Raw genomic sequence first — 25391 nt, 5'->3', positions numbered from 1 at the left:
CAAGGCTCGCTTAAGGCTCGATCTCAATCGATTCGAATTAGCGAAACCGCAGAACACGCTCTGTCGCGTGTACCTGCGAAATTCGCATGTGCACACGTAGCAGATTTAATTAGTCGCACATTCAGCTATGCTCTGCTTACTTTGAAGCACGCGAATTTACGACTGTGCATTTTTACGCGTAGTCTCCATTGCATTTCAGTCTGCTCGTCAAATTGCGGTTTATTGCGACTTTATCTCTTGCGATACGCAGTATATCTGTATTGAGGAATTAACGGGCCGCAACAAATCGCGTTATCGTAACATTCTCTGAAGATTCTCTTTCTAACGCTCTTTCTAAACGCTATTCTCGAAGCATATTCATTTCATTTAACTCATCACACTCAATTTCATCGAAACTTGAACAAATGTCGATTACAAATAAAACATGCGGTAAATTCTAAAACTTGGGAAACTTCTAATCGAGGACGAATCTAATTTTTAATAGATAAATCGCTCGCATTCATGGAGAGAAAATTGTCGATATTAATTTATGCATCTCATTCACAAATTAGATGTGATAATTAAAAACATAAAGTAAGATTAATAGTCTTTAAAGCTTTATTGCTATATAAAAAATTAACACTTTATGTTATCATCAAGATAGTCAATTAGAAAGCCATTTGACACCTTAAAAGTAAAATTTATTGAATAAGACGGCATCGTAATAATTATGCGATAATAGGTCTTTCATAATAAAATTTTATCGATTTCACCACTCAAACTCGTGCCTTAATCTCTCTCTAATTTGCAGGCAATTGCGTTCCAAGTTAGCAAGAAATCAGGTTATAAACAAGCAAGCGTTTGACCCACATATCGGAAAGCACCGATTAATTCTAGATTCGTTGTTTGTCACGATTCTTCCCCGATATCGATAGCGATAATTACTTGTTGCGGCGACAGATAGTAAAAGATTCCAACAACAGTTTACAAATAACAGACAGTAACAGCGCGTAATGACAGTAATTGAGGCAAATGCGTTCGAAAACATATTTACCAGCGAGCAATCCGGTATATCAGCAATATCCGTATACGATCGAGGTTTCGGACACACCGGACTTCAATTTCTTTCTCCACACGTGCGAGCGCTTTTCGAAAAAAGGAGAAAGACGAAGGAACTAGGTCAAGTCCGCGATCCCCGGTACATCGGAAATCGAAAGTCCATTTCCTGAACAAGACGTACGGGTTCTCTCTTTCTGCCATACCGCGTATCCTATCTCGCGGATATCCCCTTTCCGCCTATCCTTGCCGATCAGGATGGAGAAAGCGGACGTACGAAAGGAGGTCGACTTATTTGAATGAGAAATACTTGGTGTATCACGTGGTCCAGGTAGTTTTCCCTTTGATCCGAAAGACGTGCTTTGTAATTCCATTCCAAAAATATATAAAAATTCTTCGTTCTCACTTCAGTGAAATTCTACAAATACGCGCCACAGTTACAAACATGTGTCCGCATTTAAAAAATATGCAAAAAAATTTAGAAAAATTGTAATTAGTCGATTTTGTTTGATACACAATGTGTTGTAAGTGCGAAAAAAGTCTTTCGCGGCTTTTAAATGCTCAGCTGCATATTACGAGAGCTTGCGGCAACACGCCTGCGAAACGCAAATACACATTACGCCATATACAATGAGTTAATTAAAATAATCACACCTTTAGCGTTAAAATCCCGCAAGAATTGTAAAGCGGAACACCGCACATGACGATTACTTACATATCTTCAATGACTTCATTGTTGGAAAAAATGCACGTGCTTTATGTAAGAATCTCACGTAATAAAAAATATTGGCTTTTTATTAAACGCTACAGAACAGAAATTATTGTTAAAATTACGATTAAATTATAAATTAAAATTATTATTATTATTAAATTAATTATTAACTTTAATTTCCATGATAAATCCATTTAATTTCCAACCTAAAGTTAATTTTTTTACAAGCAATAATTTTATCAAATATTATATTTTTATTTGTTTAGTTTTTAATTAATTTAATTAATTTAATTGTTTATTTTGTAATTATTAATTTTGATACTATATTAATAATTAAAATGTATTTTATTAAGTTAACCTTGAAATTTTCTATTGTCGCATAGTCACAACTTTATTTTATCATAACAAAACTAACGAAATGCACCGCCTAGATGTGAAATGGCGAAACTTTTATTCTCGCGTCTACGCAATGTTTCGCTTTATCCGGTCTAGAAGTTGTCTTAAATAGACTACAACTAACGATCGTGACTAAAATGCTTACCGCATATAGTAATGCTTGTATCGTTCGTAAAGACTTATGTTTAGCCGATGCGTAGTCGAGCATATCCGTCTCGGTTTACTCGAAAGTTGTTTCACCGGAGACATCGGCTATTAAAAAAGGAGGACACTCTTAAGCTTAACGTTAAATTATATTTTTTTGACAGTTTTATTTATAAATAAGTGTTAAAATTATGAAAAAGGATGCTAATTCCAGTTTTTCTTTTCAAATATTACAGCTCAATAAAATGCCTTTTCTTTTTTATCATATATAGACGAAAATTAGACATATACAAAATTACATTATTAACATAAGAGAGATATAAAAATTAAAGAATTATTCTATCTGCTCGAAATATCTTTATAGTTATAAATACAGCAGATGCAAAAGTAGTTCTATAAAAATAAATAAATAAATAAATATTTATTAATTTATATAAAGAGCAATGTAAAAAATATTATCATACACTTTGCACTAATCGTTATGCACTTCAATCAGACATCATAAATTATATATAAAAGCATATTAATATAAATACAGCATAGTTACACCTGCTTTAGTCTAAAGTGTCTAAAGTTATGTATTTTTTGTTATTTTGGTATCATGCGTCCGAGTTTTTTGTCTCTCTGTCAAAAAACTACTTATATAAACTCGTCAGTCTGTTTTGTCAAGCACACAGATCACACTACAAGACTCTCTGTTAAAAATAAAATATTTCTATTCACGATTTTTAGATAGTTTAGACTATTTTACCGGTTTACTAATTTTTACTGATTTGTGCATATGATTTCATGACACTTCACAATTTATCATAGTCTAAACTTACATAAAAGTTTCTAAGAACTCAAGAATTAAAAAAAGTTCTTGAATTTGGTATCACACCATTTTATAATAATTTTGTCTCAAAATCGAATATACAAATGTTTTCGCGTGCATTTAACGTAAAAAATGAATAGCTTTGGTCTAGAGATATAAGATCTTCAATTTTTGCAAGTAATCGCACAAATATAAATAGATAATAAATAATAAAGTACAAATAATAACATTAGTAATGAATAAATATTAAAAAAATAGGACGCAAGTTCATACATCGCCTCAGAAACAATGCTAATTACAGTCGTCTAAGAATTTAATTTGTCCAAAATAAAGTTTGTATTCAATGTTGACATAAAATGACAGTCAGACACTGCTACATTTAGCTTCGAGTATGCGGCGAGAATACAAAGCAAAAATAAGATAATCACATTTGACGTTTAATGCACGGTGTGAACTTAACGGTGTGTAAACTTAAACTTCGCGAGAAATTATATCACAGGTCCCAAAGTATATATATTAAAAACGAAAAACGAATTATAAAAACGCTGGCTTATAATCTGAGATGATGAGATGTAATGATGAGAGTTTCGTAGTATCCGCTATTATTCGTAAGTAGAGTCACGAAAGTAGGTAAGAGTCTTATGATGCGTATCCTTTGCACGCATCCAAGAGGCTCCTATCAACCTGCCTACACGTTTGTAATCCATAATATGACGTCTTGATCGTCGTCGTTACCATAAATACGTGCGTCGTTGTGTGTCAGTGACATGTTCGAGTCCGTCGTTCGGAAATTCAGGCATGACAGTAATGGAGAAGGCATTGAGGACGATGGTGGAGGGTGAGAGAAGGAGGAAGACGAAAAGAGGTGAAGTGGAAAGTGCAATAAATATTCTCTGCTGAATGAATCTAGGGAAGGTTCGGCAATGCGATCGGTACGGATCCGAGGACGTCGAACTTTTCGTTTCGATCTCGGGCGATCCCGGGATTCCGGCTGACGGAAATTGGTTTACTTCATATGCGCCGAATAGGCCAGCTCGTGGGCGTCCGGCTGACCAGCAACCGCTTCCTCGCGGAAACTCCTTGCCCATCCGCTGGAGTAACTATCGTGACCGTGTTCGTGGCCGCCCCCGCCCCCGCCCCCGTGATGAGGATGCGCCACGACCTCGTAAGTCACGTGCTTCCCTTGCGAGAAGAGTTTCTTCAGGCCTATGATACCGGCCAGCAGAAGGGCAATCTTCGATAGTAGAAGAGCCTTGCCGACCAGGAGGGCGAGCGCTTTGAACGCGAGACCGCCAATGAGGCCGATTTTCAAGGCAGCCGCGGCGACCATCATGCTCATGTTGTTCTTCTTTCCGCGGCCTGCAAGAGAGACGTAGCGGTTAAAGTATCGCGATGACTATTGTCACTTTCGGCGAGTTAACTGAGAAGAAAACGAACAAGTGTCTATCGGCGTATAATTATACTTTCCACGAAGAAAGCTGTAAAGTTCGGTGATGAGCAGATGAATGAGCTAAAAACGAAAGCTATTTGTTTATGCAGCCGGTGACACAACGCCACACGCGCGAATATAGCGAAAATGAAAATCAGACTAACGCATCATTTAAATGCGGAGCGTTTGAAATTATCTGATATTCTCTTGCCGATATTTTACTCACTGATTATTTTTTTTTTAACAAGAATATCCACGCATCGCGTAATTTAATAATTAAAATAATAATTGGTAATTAAAATATGGAATGAATACTAATTAAAAGAAAGGAAATGTTGCAAATAGATCAATTATATAATTAATTAGCAATTAAAAAAAATATCGTAAAAATTAAACTGCAAATATTTTAAATGGCTTTTACTTTAATAGAAAATAATTTGAAAATTATTTAACAACCCGAGAAAAAAATGGTGTAATATGGTCAGATGTAAATATATATAATTAGTTATGAAAAGATCTAATAACATATGTAATTTTATTTGATTATATAAAATTCAGATCTTTTCATAACTAATTGTATATATTTACATCTGACCAATTATACCATTTTTTCTCGGGAAGCGAATTTAATATTTAATTAAATTTTTACAAAGAAAAATAAATTAATTTTGAACGCGTTTACCGTAATTTATAAAAAAAAACACACTTTGCATTTAACTAAATGTGTATTAGTCTGCGACAATTCTTGAAAAAAAATGCGTCACTATAATTACCATCTTGAAGAGGCTTATCGGAGCGCTCAATCGACAGACCCAGATTTAACGAACCGGTCTCATCCTCCGACGCAGACACGACGATGTCGTCCTCGGGTAGAATTCGCCACTTGATGCTTCTCGATTTGACGAAGGCGTAAATTTTGTTCGCGACGAGATCAAGGACCTGAGTCTCATCGTCCTTGCTCCTGCCAGCCTCGAACGTGATCACATCTTCTGACGTTTGGCTCGTCTTCTTGATCTCGATGTCGTCTGTGAGCTCGATCGAGGCCTTCTTCAACAGTTTGTTCATATACGTCACCAGTTTTAACATCACACAACTGCTGATGTCGTTCTGGGAGCATTTCGAGTTGAGCTTGCGAAGAAGTTCCTCCTCGTACTTGGCTCGGTCTGTTATCGTCACGGACTGCTGCTCGGCGACGCTTATCTTCTCTTTCTTCTCCTCCTTCAGAGGATTGGCCAAACACATACTCAGGCCGAATAACACCAATACGAGAATCGCCTTCATGATGCTCATCCGCTGAAACATTCCGCGACGTTAATGTCAATTGACTCTCGAAAGATTATGACGGAAGGATCGATTAATCTCAGAAGCCAAAATATATTCTAAAGTATTCTCAAAGATACATCTTGACATTTGACCGATTGAAGCTGAAATTGAAGCCGAAGAAGAGCAATTAAAGTTCTGAGAGAGATAAGATCTATATTGTCTGTGCAAAATAAAATTCAATACATTGAAATAAAAACGACTTCCAAGTGAGTGTAATGATTAACGCACGGTGAGATCAACGCTGATAACACGTAAGGCAAGATGTAACTGTCGGTGCGTCGTGCCTTCGAGCGATGTATGTATGTGTGTGTGTGTGTATTCTCCGACGATGCACGAATCGTGTGGATTCAAGAATAACGGAAATGATAAATTGACCCACCTGTTGGGCCTGAAGCCACGAAAGCTACAGGGACACGAGGAAAGGGAGACGAGGTGTGCGGGCTGCGACTTTTCTGCCGGTTCGCCGATTAGCTGGCCGATCACGGTGTCGCGCGGAGTGCCCTTCGACGCTTCTTCTAACCGTCAAATCCCGACACGTGGAGCAGTGCGAGGCTTCTAAACCCGTCGTCTCGCCCCGGCGACTTTATATACGTAGATCACCGGCTCAGTTAGGTACCGAGATGTATATACACTTCGTCGCCGGCGCGACCCACCACCTCTCACGCCAAGTGGATAGAGGCCCCCTATGATGAGATACGATGGCGCGGACGGCGGGTGGCGATGGCTAAGGACGAATAGTAGCGGTGCCCACTTTTGCCTTTGATACGGCCTTTGAGAATACGGCCGCGACGGGCCCGGTCGCGGTGGTGGGACGGAATCGCGCATGAACCGCTCTGTGCGCGTCGCGATCTCGTGGAGAGGATCGACCCGATCGCGCGAAGCCGATGTAGCCTGCCGTCTTTTGCGCACAAACGCGCAGCAAAGAGAGCAATATGCCGTTCACGCCTCCCCCGAGGGGGAGGAGAACGCATCGTGTGCTGATACACAAACTGGTTCTCGGAGTACGTACGCCGGTCGTATAAACACCGGTGTATTGCTCGCGCGAGTAGCGGCTCATCGCACCTTGTGTAAGTGATTGCGGCGCGTACGCCGCCGCGATTCATGAAACGACCGCACATGAACACGCGAGAGACCCGACCCTACGTCGGTTCTCTACGTGTGGTGGACCATTATCGAGACCTGCCGCGAGAACCGTGTCACGGATGTAGAACACGCATGCCGCGGCTCGCCCGAATGCGTGGGCAACCTTATACGCGAGCGTGCGACGAACTCGCATAGCACGTTAATCTTCCGGGCTCTCTACGCACTCGTGGACTTTTAGGGTAGAGAGGTGATCATCCGCGGCGCGGAGGAAAGCCGAAGGTGCCGAGAAAGCTGCGATAAACGAGTGCGATTCGAGGAAGTTACTGGAGCAGAGGAGTCCGGCGAGAAGACGTCCAGCGCTTTAATGCCTCATTTATCTAATTAGCTAATTTTCCAGAAATTGTAGCCAGTTGATGAGCAGCCGTGCAGTTGTATCGTCAGATTAACATACTTCGGCACGGCCGCAGATCGGCGCTAATCGATGCGCACGATGCATCCATACGCTTGTTCTAGAATGACAGAAATTCAGGATATGGAGGAGAAATTCTCTCGCGCGTATCGGTACATTCGCAATGCTCGTAAGTGCACTTAACTATAGACAACATCTGTGTAATCGCACGCTATTTTGACACATCGAGCGATCCTCAGATGCGATAGATTACATTACTTCCGTTGTTCCCGATATTAGATCCTTATTCAGACGTGCTCGCGTACGTGCTCGCTCGCCATTCATTAACTCGCCCGCAAATCTGCCTACGTCATTTGTTTGCAAAACGAAATCAAAGTGTGTGTGTGTATGCGCGCGCGCGTAGAAAGCAGCGGTGCATCACAAAAGTCTCGAAGAAAGTAAAGAGTGGCGATGAGGCGATTATGTGAAGGTATCGTCATTCACGATTTATCACATTGCGTGTCACGTGTATTTATAGCGGATAAACACGCTAAGTTTTGCTTAGACATCATTCAGCGTCAACTTTCGATAAGTACTATTATCAAACTTATAACAATCATCATTAGCTAATTTACGTAGAACAAGTTGTGCCGTATAAAATATATAAGAACAAAATTATGAATAAATTATTCTAGAAAGTAATGCGATATACAAACGATACAATTTATAACTTATTTGATCATTAAACTAGCTATTGCAGCTTCAAGCGACTGGCAAGAGTTGCATGATTTCAAGTTGCTAAAAAAAAAATCTCATTATACTGACGATTAACTAAGTTGTACACGCGTTATCCTTCAACTAACGAGAAGCTTTGATCTTAACAAGACAAGTAATTAAATTATGTAGAAAATAATCTTTCATCGTACCTGTCCGACAAAATACATCCATCAACATCTTCGCGTAGAGTCGCGGTGTGAAGCTGTACGATCCTAGTTGAAATATTGATATCGATTTACATCTATTTTATAATGACTTATTCACTATTCATAAAAGCTAATTAAATTGGCCTGTGAATTTTTTAGCGTTGTCCAACGAATTTATTGCAGTAATAAATATATCGTTAAAATTCCAAAAAGTAAATAATGCGAAACGCACATTCCGCTATCAGATCAATCTTAATTTCAAAATAATTACACAAAACATTAAACACTAAAGCAATTTCTATAACATCGCCCATTCAAATTCGCGTTGCATGTTCAAATTATTAAGTTTTATTCAATCATTTCTATTAATTTGTATTTTTTTCTTACATCTAATAATTTACTTGTAAAAAAATGAAACACAAGGTAACTCCACTCAGATAGTAGTCCGTTCTAATGCGTCTTTGTAAAACGCCATTTCCAAGGCTATATAGCCTAAAGTACCTTTCTTATATTATATAGGTATGCAGATAAATATTATCTGATGGATAATGAGGCGTGGGGGAGATCGAGGAAAATGACGTCCGCTTCTCTCGCTTCTGAATTTAGCCCATTTTCTTGTAAAAGCGACTTTCGCGGTACAGAGGTGAACGTTGCAATCTAGCCGCGAAAGCTCGTTCATGTACGCGTTAACCGATCTTTCTTCGCGTGGACCGCTCGATCGTGAGATCGAGGTGCTCGTGCAAAATGAGCGTTTTGGTACTTCATGCACCGTTACATCGAATTCCGAGCGGGCCTTTCGTTACTACAGTATATTAAATGTATACTTTATTCACACATCCGAATGAAGTGTTGCTATGACATAATACGCAGATATAGCTATACTTTACACAAAGTAAAACTAAATTGCTAAATTTTTTTATAAAAAGTTATAACTTGAGTTCTTTTTTTTATTTAAATTCAGTACGTAATTTACACAAATTTTATAAACAATGGATACTGAATATGCCGCAAAAATTTGAGGTAGGTAACTCGATAAAATATACATAATCTAGTGCATATGGCTTGCAATATGGGATCGCACTTTGCGTACACATGTAGTTCTTCAGAGCACGTCATTCACCTGAATCCCACACTGGATCATAATGCGCGATACTAGATAGAACCGTTGTGCGATGGTAAATAAGATAAGACGGTTCAAGGAGAAAAAGAGCACAGCGTCGCTAACAATCAGATCACTTTAATATATTGTCTGTTATTTAGTGCGTATAACTGTATAATATCTGCATTATTTAATCCAGAAAATACAATTATAAAATACAATTATAAAATACAATTATAAAATACAATTATAAAATACTAAAACACAAAATACATAACTCAGTCAATGCGAGTTATATATTTTATGAAAATTGAATTCGATGAAGTTCGAGAAAAATATATAGCAAAGTTTCTAAATTCATTTCTCATTTAAACTTCCTGTAATTTAGTAGAAAGTATAGAAAAGCCGAAAAGTCGAGCATCCCATTTTTATTCCCGGCGTCGCTTTCGCTGTACTGCGTTTAAGAAGCATAAACACCAGTGTCCTTGGTGCATAATTCGAGGTATGCATATTTTCATACCTGAAAAAAATTTATATAATTATGACCGCACTATTTCACACGCATCATATTTTCCCCGCAGCAATGCAGTCAAATAATCATATTGTGGTGCCGTAGTTTGTACTTCCTTTCACTCCCGCGGTCATTATAAGTGTAAAACAATTATAATAATAATCTTTATTATGAAATAGTTATCGTCTTGACATATCGCACATTGTACTTGAAAATTCTTCAGATGACATAAAAAATATCTTTTTATCGACGAGTTCTTAATATTACAAATTCACAAACACAACATGAAATTATTTAAGTGCAATTTAATTACAATTATTTTTATAATAGTTTTATTATATTTAAAAGAAATGTAGCATACTGCAATGTCTTTATCAATTTAAAAAAAAATGTTTGTCATTATTATTTAATACGAATTTGTATGAAAATAATGCGCAATACGTTGTAATCGTGCACATATTTTCTCATTTCTCTTATTCATAAGTATAAAAAAATTAATTTAATGTTATGCAGCTGATAGATTATAAAATCGATGCGATTTCCGTCGAATTGCTTTCTGTATATCGTCGCGGAACGGCCGCTTCCGGTCTTCTCGACAAACGAGGCCACTTGGTCAGCGGGTCCGTTCCATCCGATTCTCTGGATCGCGAGTGAGAATCGTATCAGACCGGTTTGCGTATTAGATAGTTCCTCGTTGTACACATTCTTGAGATAAAACTGGTATAACACTGTTAGTAGAATTTTCATTATGATTTCATCACGATTAGAGATGCATATTTTAACTATAAATATTATAAGTATCTTTGAGTGATCATGCAATCGGAAATACGATTGATATTCTCACATTAGATGACACTATCTTTCAATAAGACTAAAAAATGCCATAAATTGCACAAACTCCAAAAAAGAACCTTGTCATTGTTGAAATAATAATATAAATGTAATAAACACTTACTGCACATTCTAATAAAGTTTATAATTTCTATAAACTTTTTATTTATTTAATATTTTTAATTATTTTTTTAATCATTCTTTATAAAATTTCGAAGACACAAATCACAAATTAAAAAAAGAATATTTGTTTTTCATATACATTTATAATTAAATAAACAATATACTTTCTATTTTAGCAATTTTCAACAAATTATAAATAAAAATATAAACGATTTAATAATTATTTTTAACTAATAAATAAAAACTTAATACAATCATATAACACTCAAATTTTGACTCTTCAAAATATTAAGCTTCAAGAACAAAGCAAGTGAGCGAGAAGTGAACGAGTAAAATAATTTATTCAGATAATTTTAAGTACATTGATTCTCAAAATTGCATACAAAAATAAAATAAAAATAATAGACAGAAAAATAATATCAAATCCAATGCATTATTACACATAAATGTATAAAAAGAGATTCGAGCATTTTTGCATAGCATAAATACAAATTGAATATTTCTCAATATCCTTTCAATACTCACAAATATTAAGCACTAAGTATAAATAACATAAAATAAATTAATAAAAAGTAGATTTCTGTGTTACAGTAAACATAAATTAAAATTAAAACAAACTTGTTTCATATTTATAATTTTTATTTAAAAACAAACATTTATATTTGCACATTCATACTTCAACTATATGTACAACACATTGAATTTATTTAAATACATTTACAATTACGAGATAAAGTCTTTAAAAAAATAAAGAAATTGTTTTAAAAGATTTGATTCCTTAAATCTCTTTAGTTTTTTACTTTTTCTCGTATAATGAATAGAAAAGTTATATAAGTTATACATATAAGTTATGTAAGTTCTAATCACTTAGTTTGATATCACTAATCACTGAGTTCAATAATAAATTTAATTTAATTTAAATTAATTTAATTTTATTTTATTAATTTTAAAAAATGAGAAAAATAAACATTTATTTTATAAATGATATTTATCATTATATGAAATTGTTTTGCTATTAATTTATGTTGTATTGTTTTTTTAATAAAAATAATGTAATAAATAAAGCAGAGATTATCACTGATAATGCTGATAACCGCGATATGCCAAATCCTGACCATAAGATCCCGCATTTCCGTAATAATTTTCATTATTAATATCCGGATGTGCTCCGTAAGGACTGTGAGGATAAGCGATTCCATTTTTGTTATAAACTGGCATGTAACTGGCATGCTGATACGGTTTATAAAGCTTGAGGAAACCTATTACTCCGGGTATAACAATCGCCAAGAATCCGAGGAATTTTTTGAACGAAACCAATCCCAATATCAGAGGCAAGAAAAGTAATAATTTCAGTTTGAAGAGCTTCAAAACGAGTAGCATTGGTATGAAGAGTTTTCTCAATTTATGCCGAGCTGAAACAAACATAAAGTGCGTCTTAGTAAACAATAGATAATTATATGCATTAAAAATTATTCAATAAATTTAATAACACTAATTTAATTTTTTATCATTTTCGAAAAAACATGGAACATTTCAATGATTGTCCAACAAAATTTATTTTTAGATCTTTTAGCAAAAGTGTTCTTTCCATGTATCGAACAAAATTAAATCAAAATAATATTTAGTGCTTACTTCTTTAGAAATATAATTAAACGGACAAATTATATTTTATTACATTTATTTATAATTGTACTATAAATGCTGTCTCATATACAAAGATGTTCAAAGAAACCATACACTGTAAAAAAAATTGTGTCAATTTGCACAACTAAGACGTAAAAATTACATGATAAATGACGGAAATATACTAAATAAATAGTGTAAAATTTATGAAATTATCTAAATTTACATTATATACTTAATAAATTTCTGTTATTTATCTTGTAATTTTCACATCTTAGTCGTGTAAATTTACACGACTAATTTTTTTACAGTGTAGCTAATAGCAAACAGGAAAAATGGACATTTTATCCACATTAATTTAATATGCATTTAACTAAAAAAAAATGATAAAAAATCACATTAATAAAGAAGGCAGCCTTTAGTAACATTATATTGTATTGAACATTGACATTGTATTGACATTGTATTGACATTGTATTGAAGAGGATCACAACGCGATGATCAAAACGTTATGTCACAATATATAAACAACATAAAATACAGAACACTTACTATAATAAAACCAAGTATTGGCCTCGAAGCCCATTTTTTCCTTGTTTACACATATTTTTCCTTGTTATAATTTAAAAAAAAAATACTTACAAAATAATGTATCTTTCTTGTTCTCAAGTGTATCGATCTCATCAGCGATTTCATCCAAAAATCTTGCCTCGTACGCCCCATTGCGACCAGTCTCCGTATCAGGTATGGTCAATTCGAAAGACATTGTTTTAACAAACTTTTCCGTTTTCCTTTTCATGAAGTTAACCATTTGATCCCATTCTGTTTCACTGGATCTGTCGAACATATTTTACTCTTAATTCGAAAAGTACATCTATACTTAACAATAATTCAATATGTTTTCCAATGTCACCAAACATTAAAAAAGAAACTAATATTGCACATGTTTGCATGAATAATAATATTATATAAATGACAATATACACTACTTTATACAAAATAGAGAAAACTTTTTAAACGCTCTAAATCGAGTAATTTTTCAACCGCTGAAATTTGATGAAAAATACAGACAAACTGTTAAAAAAGCATCTTGAAGCTTGAAGTTTGTACTTTCATACGTTGTAGACCGTTATTTTTTTTTTTTTATCTTCAAAGTAGTGCGGCTAAAAAAACGATTGTGAATCCGCGTCATTAATACGGCATCGTGCGTATTAATGGCGCGGACTCAGTCGGCCGCACTGTTTTCTCTACCGTATCGAGACATTCAGACGCTAGCAATTTTCAATGCTGTAATTTAACGAAAAACTATTGTAGACCAAAAATTACAAAAGCATTTTAAAGCTAAATTTTTAAAATTGTACTTTTACGTGCTTTAGACCGTTTTCTAAACATTTTTTATCTTTACATTTCTAAAATTGAAAAAGAATACGTACTTTCTATACTCTGCAGTTCAATAAAAAAATTTTTTCTCGCAAAATTTATAACAACTGTCAAAAACAACATTTTTTTTTACTTTTCAACCAACCTTACATTTTGTAAACAATAAACGTTTACCATCGATAATAGCATGAGCATAAAAAATATAGATTCAGCTTCAAAGTTGTGTAACTCAGCCAAAAAGAATCGTAGTAAAATTTGAAGAAATACATTTTTGCAGATAAGATATTGTAATTTTTGACACTTGATATAAATTTTGCGAGAAAATTTTTTTTATCGAGCTGCGGAATGTTGAACGTACAAAATTATAACAACAAAATCATGTTCCTTTTTTGGGCTTAAAAGTGTAAAGATAAAAAATTTTCAGAAAACTGTCTGAAGCACGTAAAACTACAAACTTCAAATTTTTGATCTGCGATAATTTTTCATCGCATTTCAGCGGTTTAAAAATTGCTCGATTTAGATCCTTTCTTATCTATAAAAGCTTACCTAGGCTCATTTGAATATTCGTAGGGCTGATTTTGCACTTCCGCTACTATTCGATTAGACATACGCTTAACTCGGACATAATCATTTAAAGAATATTCGACGTGATCAAAAAACTCCGAAAAATAATTCATTGCACGAGATTTAAAGCATTCAGCTAAATCACCGGTTAAGCAACGTTCGTTAACCTTTGCCAAATATGGATCAACATCTTTTCCAGTTCCAAAACCGATATAATTGAATAGATCCTCCACATGTTGAACGGGATTAAAGCCTCTTTGTTGCGACGTAACTTCTTGAAGATCTTCTGAAATCGTAAACTCAAATGTAACTTTTTTCTTCGCGTTTTATTATTTTAAATTAAATATTACAATCTTATAAATTAATATAATAAAGTATATTACAGTTTAAATTCCTTTAAATTAATATTGTAAAGATCTGTCACAATTATTTCTTTACCTTAAATTATATACAATGCCAAATAAAAAAAATGTAATATTTTAATGTGGACTTTATGTCTAACACGTTAGATATGTAACTGTTAAAAATTATGGAGCAAAATTATTTAATTTTTAAGCGAAATTAATTATTAAATTACATAATGTGTTGAACTAAATAAAATTAATTTATATAAATAATTTCAAAAAGTTAAATAATTTTTACCTTGTTTTTCTGCTTGATGATCGGAAACGCCATCCTTGAATGTAATTTTGTTTTCCGTGGATTGACAACATATCAGCAAGGAAGATGTCAAAATGATTCCCAGAATTACCAACGACTGCTGCAGTTGCATTCTGCTATTCTGATTATTCCACCTGTAATCACGCGTTGTTATCGATTTGTTTTAATAAAATGTAACATATTATAAAAATACACACACAATATCGACACAAATTGATTAATTCATCACATTGTTTATTCATTATTTTTAAAGCAACATGTAGACTAATTTAATTTAATTTGATTTTATTATTACTCTATTTGATTCTCTTATTTTGTTAACGTTTTTTTTTTTCATTTTATTTTTATAACAATAAGTATAATGAAAGAAATTTTGATGCACGTATGTAAAATAATGAACTATATTATCACTAAACACAGAATATAACGATGATTGCACAATTTATATGCATTTGTTTTCTCAATAGGAAGAGAAATTTAAATATGATTAAATTTCTCACCAAACTATCAAATAATCGCGATTCGATACTCGCTACACGACATCCTTGTTTTAAAAACCCGTTCTCGTGGTGATCCTCGAACAGCACTCTAACGTCTGCGAGATCGACTGTAGGCAGTCGACGCCTGCTGGTTCATCAAGTGCCGTTAGATGAGCGCACCAATCAGAGTTAAAGAAGGGAAAGAATCGGGTTCGCGATTCCAAATTCTGATCACGCGCGCATTAACGCTTGAATAATAATAGTAATATATACTTTAAATCATCTTCCTCGAACCACAAATTCGCCACTTAAATTGTAAAATTACAAATTGTTTATCTTTAAAATGATGAGAAATTGTAATGACGTTGAAAAATTTGTTCCAATGAGCACACGCACACAAACCCAATGAACAGATTAAGAGCTTGTATAGATAAACAATGAATAAACCAAACGTTGAACAATTGAAATAAAAATTAATAAAATAAAAATACGAATCATTGATTTCAAATTTAAAAACATGATTTTCAAAATATTAATTAAAAAGTGCTGAAAAAGACAATTTATCGTATAATAATAAAACGTATAAAAAATATAACTTACCCTGTTAATTGGAAGTTGAAGCTTGAAAGAGGAATTAATTAAAAAAGTTATATCATGAATGCTCTAAAATTAACTGAAGCTGCACACTGAATATCAATACGTGCTGCACGCAATTTTACTCAAAAGCGGTGTGACACCTTCACTATACATCATCTTTGTATTTATATGGGCGTACCATCTCGTTTTAAAGAGGGGGAAGGATCCGTAAGTTGTCCTCAGAATGGCTAACAGAATTTACAAAAATTGAAAGTGAAAGTGGTGCCCGGAATAAGAACCGGAACTAGGTGGTCTTAAAGAGCAGAGACGGAAGGTGCGTCACAGGAGAAAAGGAGTCAACGTACTTTCCTGTCCAGTTACGACCCGAGGTGCGTCATCACGGAACTAAAGAGTCCTTTCTTCTTATTGATGCTCTTTTTTGCGCGCCATAATATATTCTTACGCTTATGTAATTTTTCTCTATATGTAATCCAACATCCACTTAGTATTATCATATTTTTTTATGACACATCGCTTTTGATATGCGTGATGCCGGTGAGTGAACTAAGTCAAAAATTTTGAAAAATTAATTTTATCACTTATTTTGTGTTATATCGATCTATAAAGTCGAAATATCTCAAGATAAAAAAATCATCAAAAAATATATGACTTAGTCCACTTTCATAATTACCGACATTATCTTTTATAAGATTTTAATTAATTTGATGCACTGTTTTATGTGATTATTATACAAATTGTGTTTTGAACAAAAAAAAAAGACTTCTGTTTTTCTCTAGCGCTCTATATTTTAAAGGATTTTGATTATATAAACACGATTGTATCATATGTCGTGACGCATAACGCAGTGTTACTTTGGAGAAATTTGTGTAGCTGACGTCATGAATTTTTTATTGACGTACTCTGCACACTAATTCATAAATATATAATGCAAAACTTGTGACAATCGCAACTTTTTAACAAAGTTAGATCAATTTAAATACGCACGCGCTTTGAACGATACATTTTTCTTGCACGTGTAATGAATAAATTTAATGAATTAGCGTCTTCATCCTCACATCACACAAATAAATAATATTTGAAGTCACTATCATTCATCAATATTGAATCTCGTACATAATAGCACTCAATAAATAAATTAAATATATAATAATTTTTATTATGTCATATTTATACAACTTATCGAATAAGAAATAATTCATTTACATTGTTAAATTATTAATCGATTATTTATTTGTGTGAATAAATGGTTAATAAGGTTTATTAGAATTTTTCTCCGAGAGATTTAAAAGTTTTGTGCAAGATATACTCGCTGTAAATGTATCATTATCTAATTATTGCTAATAATCTCAAAACAGAGAAAAAACTTCTGCAAAAGAATAACTTTCTCTAATATTTCTATTGCAAAATTATAATTGGATCGCATCTTTATTTCCAAGTCACTTTATTACGTGAGAAGTAGATTGAATCACATGTATCTCTCTCGTAATCGAAAGTCGAACGTTCTACAAATTGCAATTGTATCCACACACAGTTTCCCCTTAAGTTCAAGAGAGATGCTTAGAAAATTATGTTAATATTGACTCGCTTATTGACAATTATGCATGACCGGCTTTCCTGTTGAATGCAATACAGGATGTCCCCTACACTGTTTAATACACTTTCTTTTACCGTGTTTATTATAATTGCTGTTGACTATGCAAAGAGATATCCATTGTTAAATACTAATGTTATTTAAATTTTAAATTTAATTTCTAATGTTATTTAAATTTTAAATTTAATTTCTAATGTTATTTAAATTTTAAAACAAAATATTATTTACATGTAAATAACGTTTTGAAACAAAATTTAAATAACATTAGAAATATATTAAACAAATGCGAAATATAAAATAAAATTTTCAACAATTTTTTTACAAATTTGTGTAAACTATATAAGCATCTCGATTAACTTTAAATTTTTATAAAAACATTTATTTAACGATGATGATTCTAAAATTCTGAAGACTTGAGTAAAAATCACTAACACGTTAGAAACCGAGCAAACAGTTATTTACCATGAATGATAATTTAGGAAACTGTGTATAGTACATCAAGATTTATTTCATTGCAATAGTTGATGATTTAAACAATAGTGAATTAAGTGCGTCAAGAGCCTCAAGCGCAAATCGATTTTTGAATAGTCTTATCTAAAACGCTATTAAAATCTAAACTCGGCAAAGTTTTAAAGTATATTAAATACTATTTTTAATGCTAAAAATTAATAATTAATAATATGTTAAAATAGGAAAATCGAATTTTTGCGTCTCGAGGCCCCAAATGAGCATCTCATAAGTCTGAGTGATAATCCGCTGTTAAATGCGGATTACGAGTAATGCAGCAAAATTGTAGGTATAGTACCTGCAATCTTTACACTTACAATATCTACGAACAAATGCTAATTCGTTAAAGACGCTAAATTTTCAGCCACTGCACTAGCGCATCTGAACTGTGCAGCTGATTTTCGAACTCGCGGATCAAGAAGCATCTTCTTCCTTTATCGCATTTGCGGCTAATACGTTGATTGCCATTCGACGCACCGGCCGTATCGATATCGATTTTCAAAGACCACAATGCGTTTTATCACTATTTTATTACCAATATCACGGATGCGATATATTATACCAATATAAACCGTTAGGTCATATGGCTTTTATTTAAAAAATTCTAATATGACGATGAGATGTCGTATGACCCAAATCATGAAAAAAATTGTAACACTGCTGGCAGACAACGTATCAGTAATGAATTATCAACAAATAACGACAACGGGGGGAAGATGTGACATCCTTAGATCCTTCTAGCCTGAACAAGCTTGTTAATGTCTTGGTACGTCGCCAACATCGCTTGATTCTGCTTGTTAGTCTGATCCTCACGTGCGTTCGCACAACCTGCGTAGACATCCTCGCACTTAACACCGTCCTGGCCGTCCTTGGCGGCCTTCATGTACCTGAAGAAACGCAGGACGTCGGGATTGTCGCTGCTGGGCTTCCTCAGCTCGTTCAACTCCCTGGACAGCTGGGCGGAGACCAGGTTCGAGTAAGGCGCAAACCGCGCGGGACTCCGGTACATCGCGCACACCGCGTACTCCCTGCAGCCCTCCGTGCTGTGACCGAGGCGGGAGAAGACAGCGTCCAGCCGTGATAGCAGAGGCGAGTAGAATGGGTCGTAGTTCGTCAGGAGCAACGAGCTCGTCGGAATCTCGTGGAAGACCTGCCACCGATAATCAATACGTGTTTATGGCCGCGTACGCTTAATGGTACCCGTATCCGTTACGTGCGTATGCGGCGCAGACGCCGCACTTGCCGAACAAGTTCAAATGAAGTCGACAAAGTGGGTCGAATCTCAATAGTCGAGAGTGTCAAAAGTGGAAGGCACTCTTGTATCCGCCAATCGATACATAGAGAGCAGGGGGAAAAATATATTATTACGGCACACTTACCTAGTTCATTATGGGATCAAATTCTTTCCAACTATTTATGCGTGACTGTCAACGCGATAGCAACGTAAAAATGTATTTTCTGCTAATTAGAATCAGTTAATGAGAAATGTCGTTGCTATACCGACCAAAAATTTTCATATTGTTTCTATAAATTAATTAAAAAAAAAAAAAACTTCGATTCTTTTATCTTATTCAAATTTATCAAAATTCAATTAGTAATGTAAGCATTTTAAAAATATGTTATAACAATCAGATTAAAAATATATATTAGATCTGCGAGCAATTGCACGCTCGAAAAGCTCACCTTGAAATCCTGCTTCTTGGAAAGTCCGTGCGAAGCCACGTGTCGCGTGTAATAGCGATCCGAAAGCGCATTTGCATGAGATATTCTCGAATCGACGAACGAGTAGCGGGACCCGATATCCGGGCTTTTCTGCGTTTGCATCATACTTTCGTCGTACATGGCGGATGCTGGTAATGTGCCTACGGGTTGCCGCGTTAGGTAGTCATCATTGTAAAGATCAGAGTTATCCTTGAACTCGAAATTTTCCTCGGGTGCCATGGGTGGATGCGCAGATTGCGCGAAGGAGGAAACACCTGTAATTTCAGCGCGCCGTCTATTTGTACTTACGGTTCACGAGATAAATACTTTCTAAATTAATATTCACGTTGCTGTGTGAACTCAACGTGGCAACATTCCTTTTAACAGAACAGGGAAACCGTTTCCTTGATAAGGATAAAGGATAAGGATAATTATCATATCTTGTTAAACTGGAATATCTAACGTTAACTTTCCTGATTTTTTCAAGTTTAAGTTAAAATTAAACCTAAGACAATCTAGAATTAATTTAAATCTTAAATAAATGTTTCAATAACTCTTCTAAAGTTAATATTTGTTAATTTTTCAATGTTAAATAAATTAATCTTCGATATTATTCAAACTAAACTTTTAGCGCGTTCTAAATTTTTTCACACCATATTTAACGTCATGATCCGATCACAGCAATATCTACTTCTGCATTTTAGTTTACTAGACGTAATGTACGTACCTTTTCCGACGATATTACCAATACTGCCGATGATGCTCGGCAGGAAGAGGGCGAGCAACACGCTCTTAATTATTTGCACGCCGAAGAACAGAGGTAGCAAGAGTTTCTTCAGACCGAACGCTAGAAAACCAAGCCCGAATCCTGTTAAAAAGGTACTCTTTCCCTGAAACATGGCTGAAAGCAAAAGTACCAGCTCGTTAAAGCCCTGCCGTTAGCCCTGAAAGCCATGCTGCAGCCAGCATCTTTTCATATTCCACCTCTCCGACTCCACCTGCCACGTATTTTGCTGAAACACTCCGCGTGTAAATAGAAAAAAAATTTACGGCAATTATAATTAATTTCGCTGCTCGCACAATATGTCACACGCCTTGTTTCCCCGCATACCCGTTTTGTCGCTGGTTTAGTTCGCGTTTTTTGCCAATTAGCATTGACCCAACCTCGTTATTTGATTTAACTCCCAAAAAGCCAATTCATGAAGTTAAAGCTTTTTCTCACACCCTGATCTCGTTTATGCCAGATTGCGCCCGCGAGTGCACTAGTTCCGTCATTTGTCGGGTAATTAAAAAAATTTAATTGACGAGCTTCCGAAAAATAGACAATAGACTTTTTTAAGAGAAGCCAATTAAGAATTTGCATTTTTTAAAAAAAAAAAAAAAAAAAAAAAGATATCTTGTAGATGTATTTTTGTAACAATCAAGAAAGATATTCACAAAAAAATGGAAAGGTGAAGATAGAAGAAGAAAAGTAAAATTGCATAATTCCGTTTTTTTTTTCTTTTCCCGGTGAATCGCTCAATTACTCTCACTTCACACCAATTAGAGATTACGTAACCGCATCGCGGCGAGTATAGCGCCGCAGCACGTGGACAATAATTGATGCAATATCCCCGGCTCGATGCGAACTCTATCGCGATGCAAGTTCAGCAAATTCACCTTTCGTATCGACGAAAGTAACGGCACTAGTACACACGCGACAAAAACCCATAGCAAGCGGTTTAGAAACTCACAACCAAAGAACGTCCTGGCTTTCCTGGCGAGACTCAGATCCTTGTTTAGACGTATCTTCATCACGTGCGTCCTGGCGTAATGATGAACCTTGTCCAGGAGATTCGAGTCCGGATCGTTGTTGTTCTTTTCACCGTCGCGCTCGACGTCCGCTTCAGGATTTCTCACTATCTGCACGGATTCCGTTACGTTGTACGTGTCGACTTGCGAGAGCCGGTCAAGGAAATTCGAGAAGTCCTTCCGAATGCAGGAGACCATGTGCATCCCTTCACAATCAGTCGAGTTTGACAGGGACAGACCGTTCGTGGAATTCATTTCAATCGGATTAGCCGTGGCGTTGACGATTCTCGTCGGTTCGATCTGATAATCCGCTTTGTCGGTTGCGTGAAATTCCATATCGAACTTGGTTGGTTTTCCATGCATATTGTGAGGATGATCACGTGAGAGTTCATTGGTTTTGTTTTTCGATTCGCGCGAGAACGGCACCTCGTTTTCCTCAACGTTGTCGTCATCGTGGTGCACGATGGTCTCGTTCAAGGACGCAGCCTCTGCGTGGACCTTGACCCCTACGACAGAACGGAGACACGCAACAGCCAGGATCACGATTGAGAATATCGTGGCTGCTCTCCCCCTTGCCATTGTCCGATCTGTGAAAAAGGCACCAGGGCGCTCGACTGTTGGCTAACTACAATTACTACGAAAGAAGAACTGCATCTCGACCTGCAGCTTCGTGTTCTGAAATGAGACAAATAAATGAGAACAGTAAAGACAAAAATTTCTAGAATCAAATGTATCCAAAATCAACAGATTTAATAATTAAATTTTTTTCAAAAATATTCCAAGTTAAATCTGCAGTTAAGAAATCAGTAAAAAAAAATACACAGAGAAGTATAAAAAATAAATTTTACAGAATAAATATTGCATAATTAAATAGCTGATTATTTTATTCTTTTCATTTTTCTACAAGAAAATAATTATTTAATTTTGGTCATTATTTACATATAAAATTAAAAAAGTACGGACATCCTGTTAATTTGCATTTCACGATATGTAGTATTATTTCCGTCTCTTGATTAATAAGATAGATAAGGGTGCTACGAAAAAATATTATTTCACAAATTATATATTAAATAAACTAGTTTATAGTAGCAGCGTAGTATTCTGCATATGTGATAAAACTCGGTTATGCTAGATCGGTCTTGCGTATCTTTCGTAAACGGTCAGCTGATTCTTTCATTCATGTACATGGTTGTATGGAATTATCCTGCTAAATACGTGTGATAAGTCAACTTGACCGATTGAACTTTATTTCCAAGAATTTGAAATCAAATTTGAATGACATTTCTGCGTATAAATCATTTTTTATCTTTATTTAAAAGATTTTATATTTTAATAATAATTTTTTCATATTAACGAACAATTAATTTATAGAATCTTTTTTCCATCTCAATTTTAATTATCGCATATAATTATGTTAATTTTAATTAATTTTATACATTGAATTAAGTATATTCATGAATTCTACACTGATGAAATTTATTTATTTATTGGATCAGAAAGTTCCTGTGAATTTTTGAATAAAAATAAAAAACGCAAAAATCTTAAAGAACTTTCTATTCAACCCAATATTTAATCTCATTAAATTAAATAAAAAATAAAATTAATAAAAAAAGTTTTCGAATTTTTCAAAATATAAATGAGGGACTCATAAGACTCATAAGACAAAATATACAAGAGAAGGTCAAAAAATAAAGAAACATTTTCAATTGATATAGAATTGAAAAAAAGTTCCTTTATTTTTTTACTTTTCATGACATAAACGGATCAAAGTGCAATGTAGGTCGCAGTTCAATTTTGGAAAGCCCGGACATGTGCACACGTGTAACTAATAACCGGCACACCAAGCACGGTCCTTTCACCAATCCATTCTAATACACCCAATCTCACCGAAAATGCTTTGTTCCCTTTTTGTTCTCGTACATGCATGCACAAAAATAATTTCATTCGCCGATCGCACATGCGACAATTCATAGAGAACGAAGCCGGTGTGCCTCACGTCGAATTATTCTATACTCACTTTCACGGTGTGTCGCTGACATCAATGCCCTGATCACACCTAGACCAATGATCGGCGTCAATCTCAGCAGCCCGACTTTCTTCGCGATCGAAAAAAAAAAAAAAAATAACCGATTGATAGAGCGCGTCTGAATGATCAAACAGTCGGAAAGTCGGAATCGTTTAGTCGACGTCCAGCGCTGTACTGGCAGCCGGTCTCCGTAGGATCGGTTCGACTGACCCGATCTGGGTTACCCGGCCATCCGTCTGTCCGTCCCTCTATCCGTTGCTTTCCGCCTTCCTCGCTCACCACGTTCGTTCATTCGTCCGTTTGTTCCCGCCATCGCCACGGGATCTACCCTTTCTTCCTTCCTGGAGGGATTCTTTCCCATTCAGATTTGATCGATCAATTTCGTCTAGCTGCTGAAATCGCATACTTTGCACGGGCGATTTCACTCGGCGGTATTTCGGCGTTCGAACGTTCAGGTGAGTTCAATGAGCTCGACGCCGCCCAGTGACATGAGAAATTGTTCTGCGAGGCAATCACAGTAAGATTTCCAGTTCATTGAGCTTAATTCGCTCAAGTGGCCGATTAAAAATACGGAAGCAGTCGAAAAGAATTTAAATTAAACTGCCAAACTCGTCTTCCATCTGGACTGGAATTAGCATCTTTCGCCTTCGAACTCGAACTTTAAGATTATCTTTGGGAAGAAATGGACTGATAAAATGTCAAAATTTGACCCTGATTCGATGCTAAATATTCTTAATTAGCGTGTTCTTATCCTGAAAAGATATCTCAAGAAGAATGTGAACTGCATCCTAAAAGCTTCTGTAATAATTTTAAGTTATTAATTTTTTTTAACAACAAATAAGAACAATTTTATCGATCAAGGCCTACTCTTTCATATGTGTATGATTCTGTACAAAAAACACAAATGAGATTAATAACTGTTGCGCTATTTACAATGTGCTCGTTTTATTTAAATTGTTCAACATATATGATATACTGTCTTTGAATATGACGTTGCATGAATGCATACGAATACTTAATTGTTAAAAAACGATTGCAGTAACAAATTTTATTATTTTCATTAAGCCTTTTGCGTGATCTACTTTTCATATGGAAATTATCTTTGGTTATGACGTCAGCGAAGATCACTCGTTCAAATCGAATCGAATTAGTCACGAGTTCAATCGCGGTTACACACTTTTACGAGCGATTTCTCTCGTGTTTTCTCAGAAACTTGCCGATATTGGAGGCGGTACTAACGTTTTCATCGTGTGGCATTCGTATGACCTGAGCTGGTCTCCAAAAAACTAGTTTACCTGATTTTAGGTTTCCACATGGACTCGGTCATCCTTTTGCGATCGAAATAACAGTTAATTCGATTATCACAAAGTGATAGATTAATTTACTATTTGCACTTGACATCGGTATATAAGTCTCGTGTTTAAAGATGACGTTTGCAAATGAACAGTGGCATTAGAAGGAACCCGTTATAACGTAACGTTAAAAGAATCTTTACGAGAACACTACTGATTGTGAATGCTATTGATGCTTTCAAACAAAAACAAATTCTCCGGCACTTTGCAATAATGTCTACAGACTTTGCATCATAAATCGCGATGGAAAACGGTAAAAGCCTCGCAAAAATAGCCTCTCAATCTTTTTTACAAAGACTAATATACATA

The 25391-nt window shown here is 35.0% G+C and overlaps 3 protein-coding genes across 4 annotated transcripts; all 3 read right to left on the bottom strand.

Annotated features, from left to right (window-relative positions):
- Positions 1-2492: 2492 nt before the first annotated feature.
- On the bottom strand, positions 2493-5983 carry LOC105675493 (uncharacterized). The gene is made up of 2 exons (XM_012372691.2): positions 5304-5983; positions 2493-4460 (listed from the first exon to the last, which is right to left on the bottom strand). Exons 1-2 carry the CDS (start codon positions 5830-5832, stop codon positions 4108-4110), a joined length of 882 nt encoding a protein of 293 aa, XP_012228114.2. The 5' UTR covers positions 5833-5983; the 3' UTR covers positions 2493-4107.
- Positions 5984-8972: 2989 nt separating this feature from the next.
- On the bottom strand, positions 8973-15884 carry Osi2 (DUF1676 domain-containing protein Osi2). The gene is made up of 5 exons (XM_012372687.2): positions 15539-15884; positions 15021-15172; positions 14361-14664; positions 13077-13270; positions 8973-12223 (listed from the first exon to the last, which is right to left on the bottom strand). The coding sequence occupies exons 2-5, from the start codon at positions 15148-15150 to the stop codon at positions 11886-11888; spliced, it is 966 nt and encodes a 321-aa protein (XP_012228110.1). The 5' UTR covers positions 15151-15172; positions 15539-15884; the 3' UTR covers positions 8973-11885.
- A 41-nt stretch (positions 15885-15925) lies between these two features.
- On the bottom strand, positions 15926-24819 carry Osi24 (Protein). 2 transcript variants are annotated; one of them, XM_067355011.1, is made up of 5 exons: positions 23722-24819; positions 21647-22379; positions 20641-20760; positions 19896-20188; positions 15926-19362 (listed from the first exon to the last, which is right to left on the bottom strand). In XM_067355011.1, the coding sequence occupies exons 2-5, from the start codon at positions 22281-22283 to the stop codon at positions 18940-18942; spliced, it is 1473 nt and encodes a 490-aa protein (XP_067211112.1). In that variant the 5' UTR covers positions 22284-22379; positions 23722-24819; the 3' UTR covers positions 15926-18939. The 2 variants fall into 2 exon arrangements, with proteins under 2 accessions (XP_067211112.1, XP_012228107.1); XM_012372684.2 differs by having other exon boundaries at positions 20641-20814; positions 23722-24272.
- Between the last annotated feature and the right edge of the window lie 572 nt (positions 24820-25391).

The sequence above is a fragment of the Linepithema humile genome, chromosome 5, assembly GCF_040581485.1.
Source record: "Linepithema humile isolate Giens D197 chromosome 5, Lhum_UNIL_v1.0, whole genome shotgun sequence".
Lineage (NCBI taxonomy): Eukaryota > Metazoa > Arthropoda > Insecta > Hymenoptera > Formicidae > Linepithema > Linepithema humile.
Note: the sequence above shows the minus strand (reverse complement) of the source record. Positions and strands in the feature narration are given on the sequence as shown.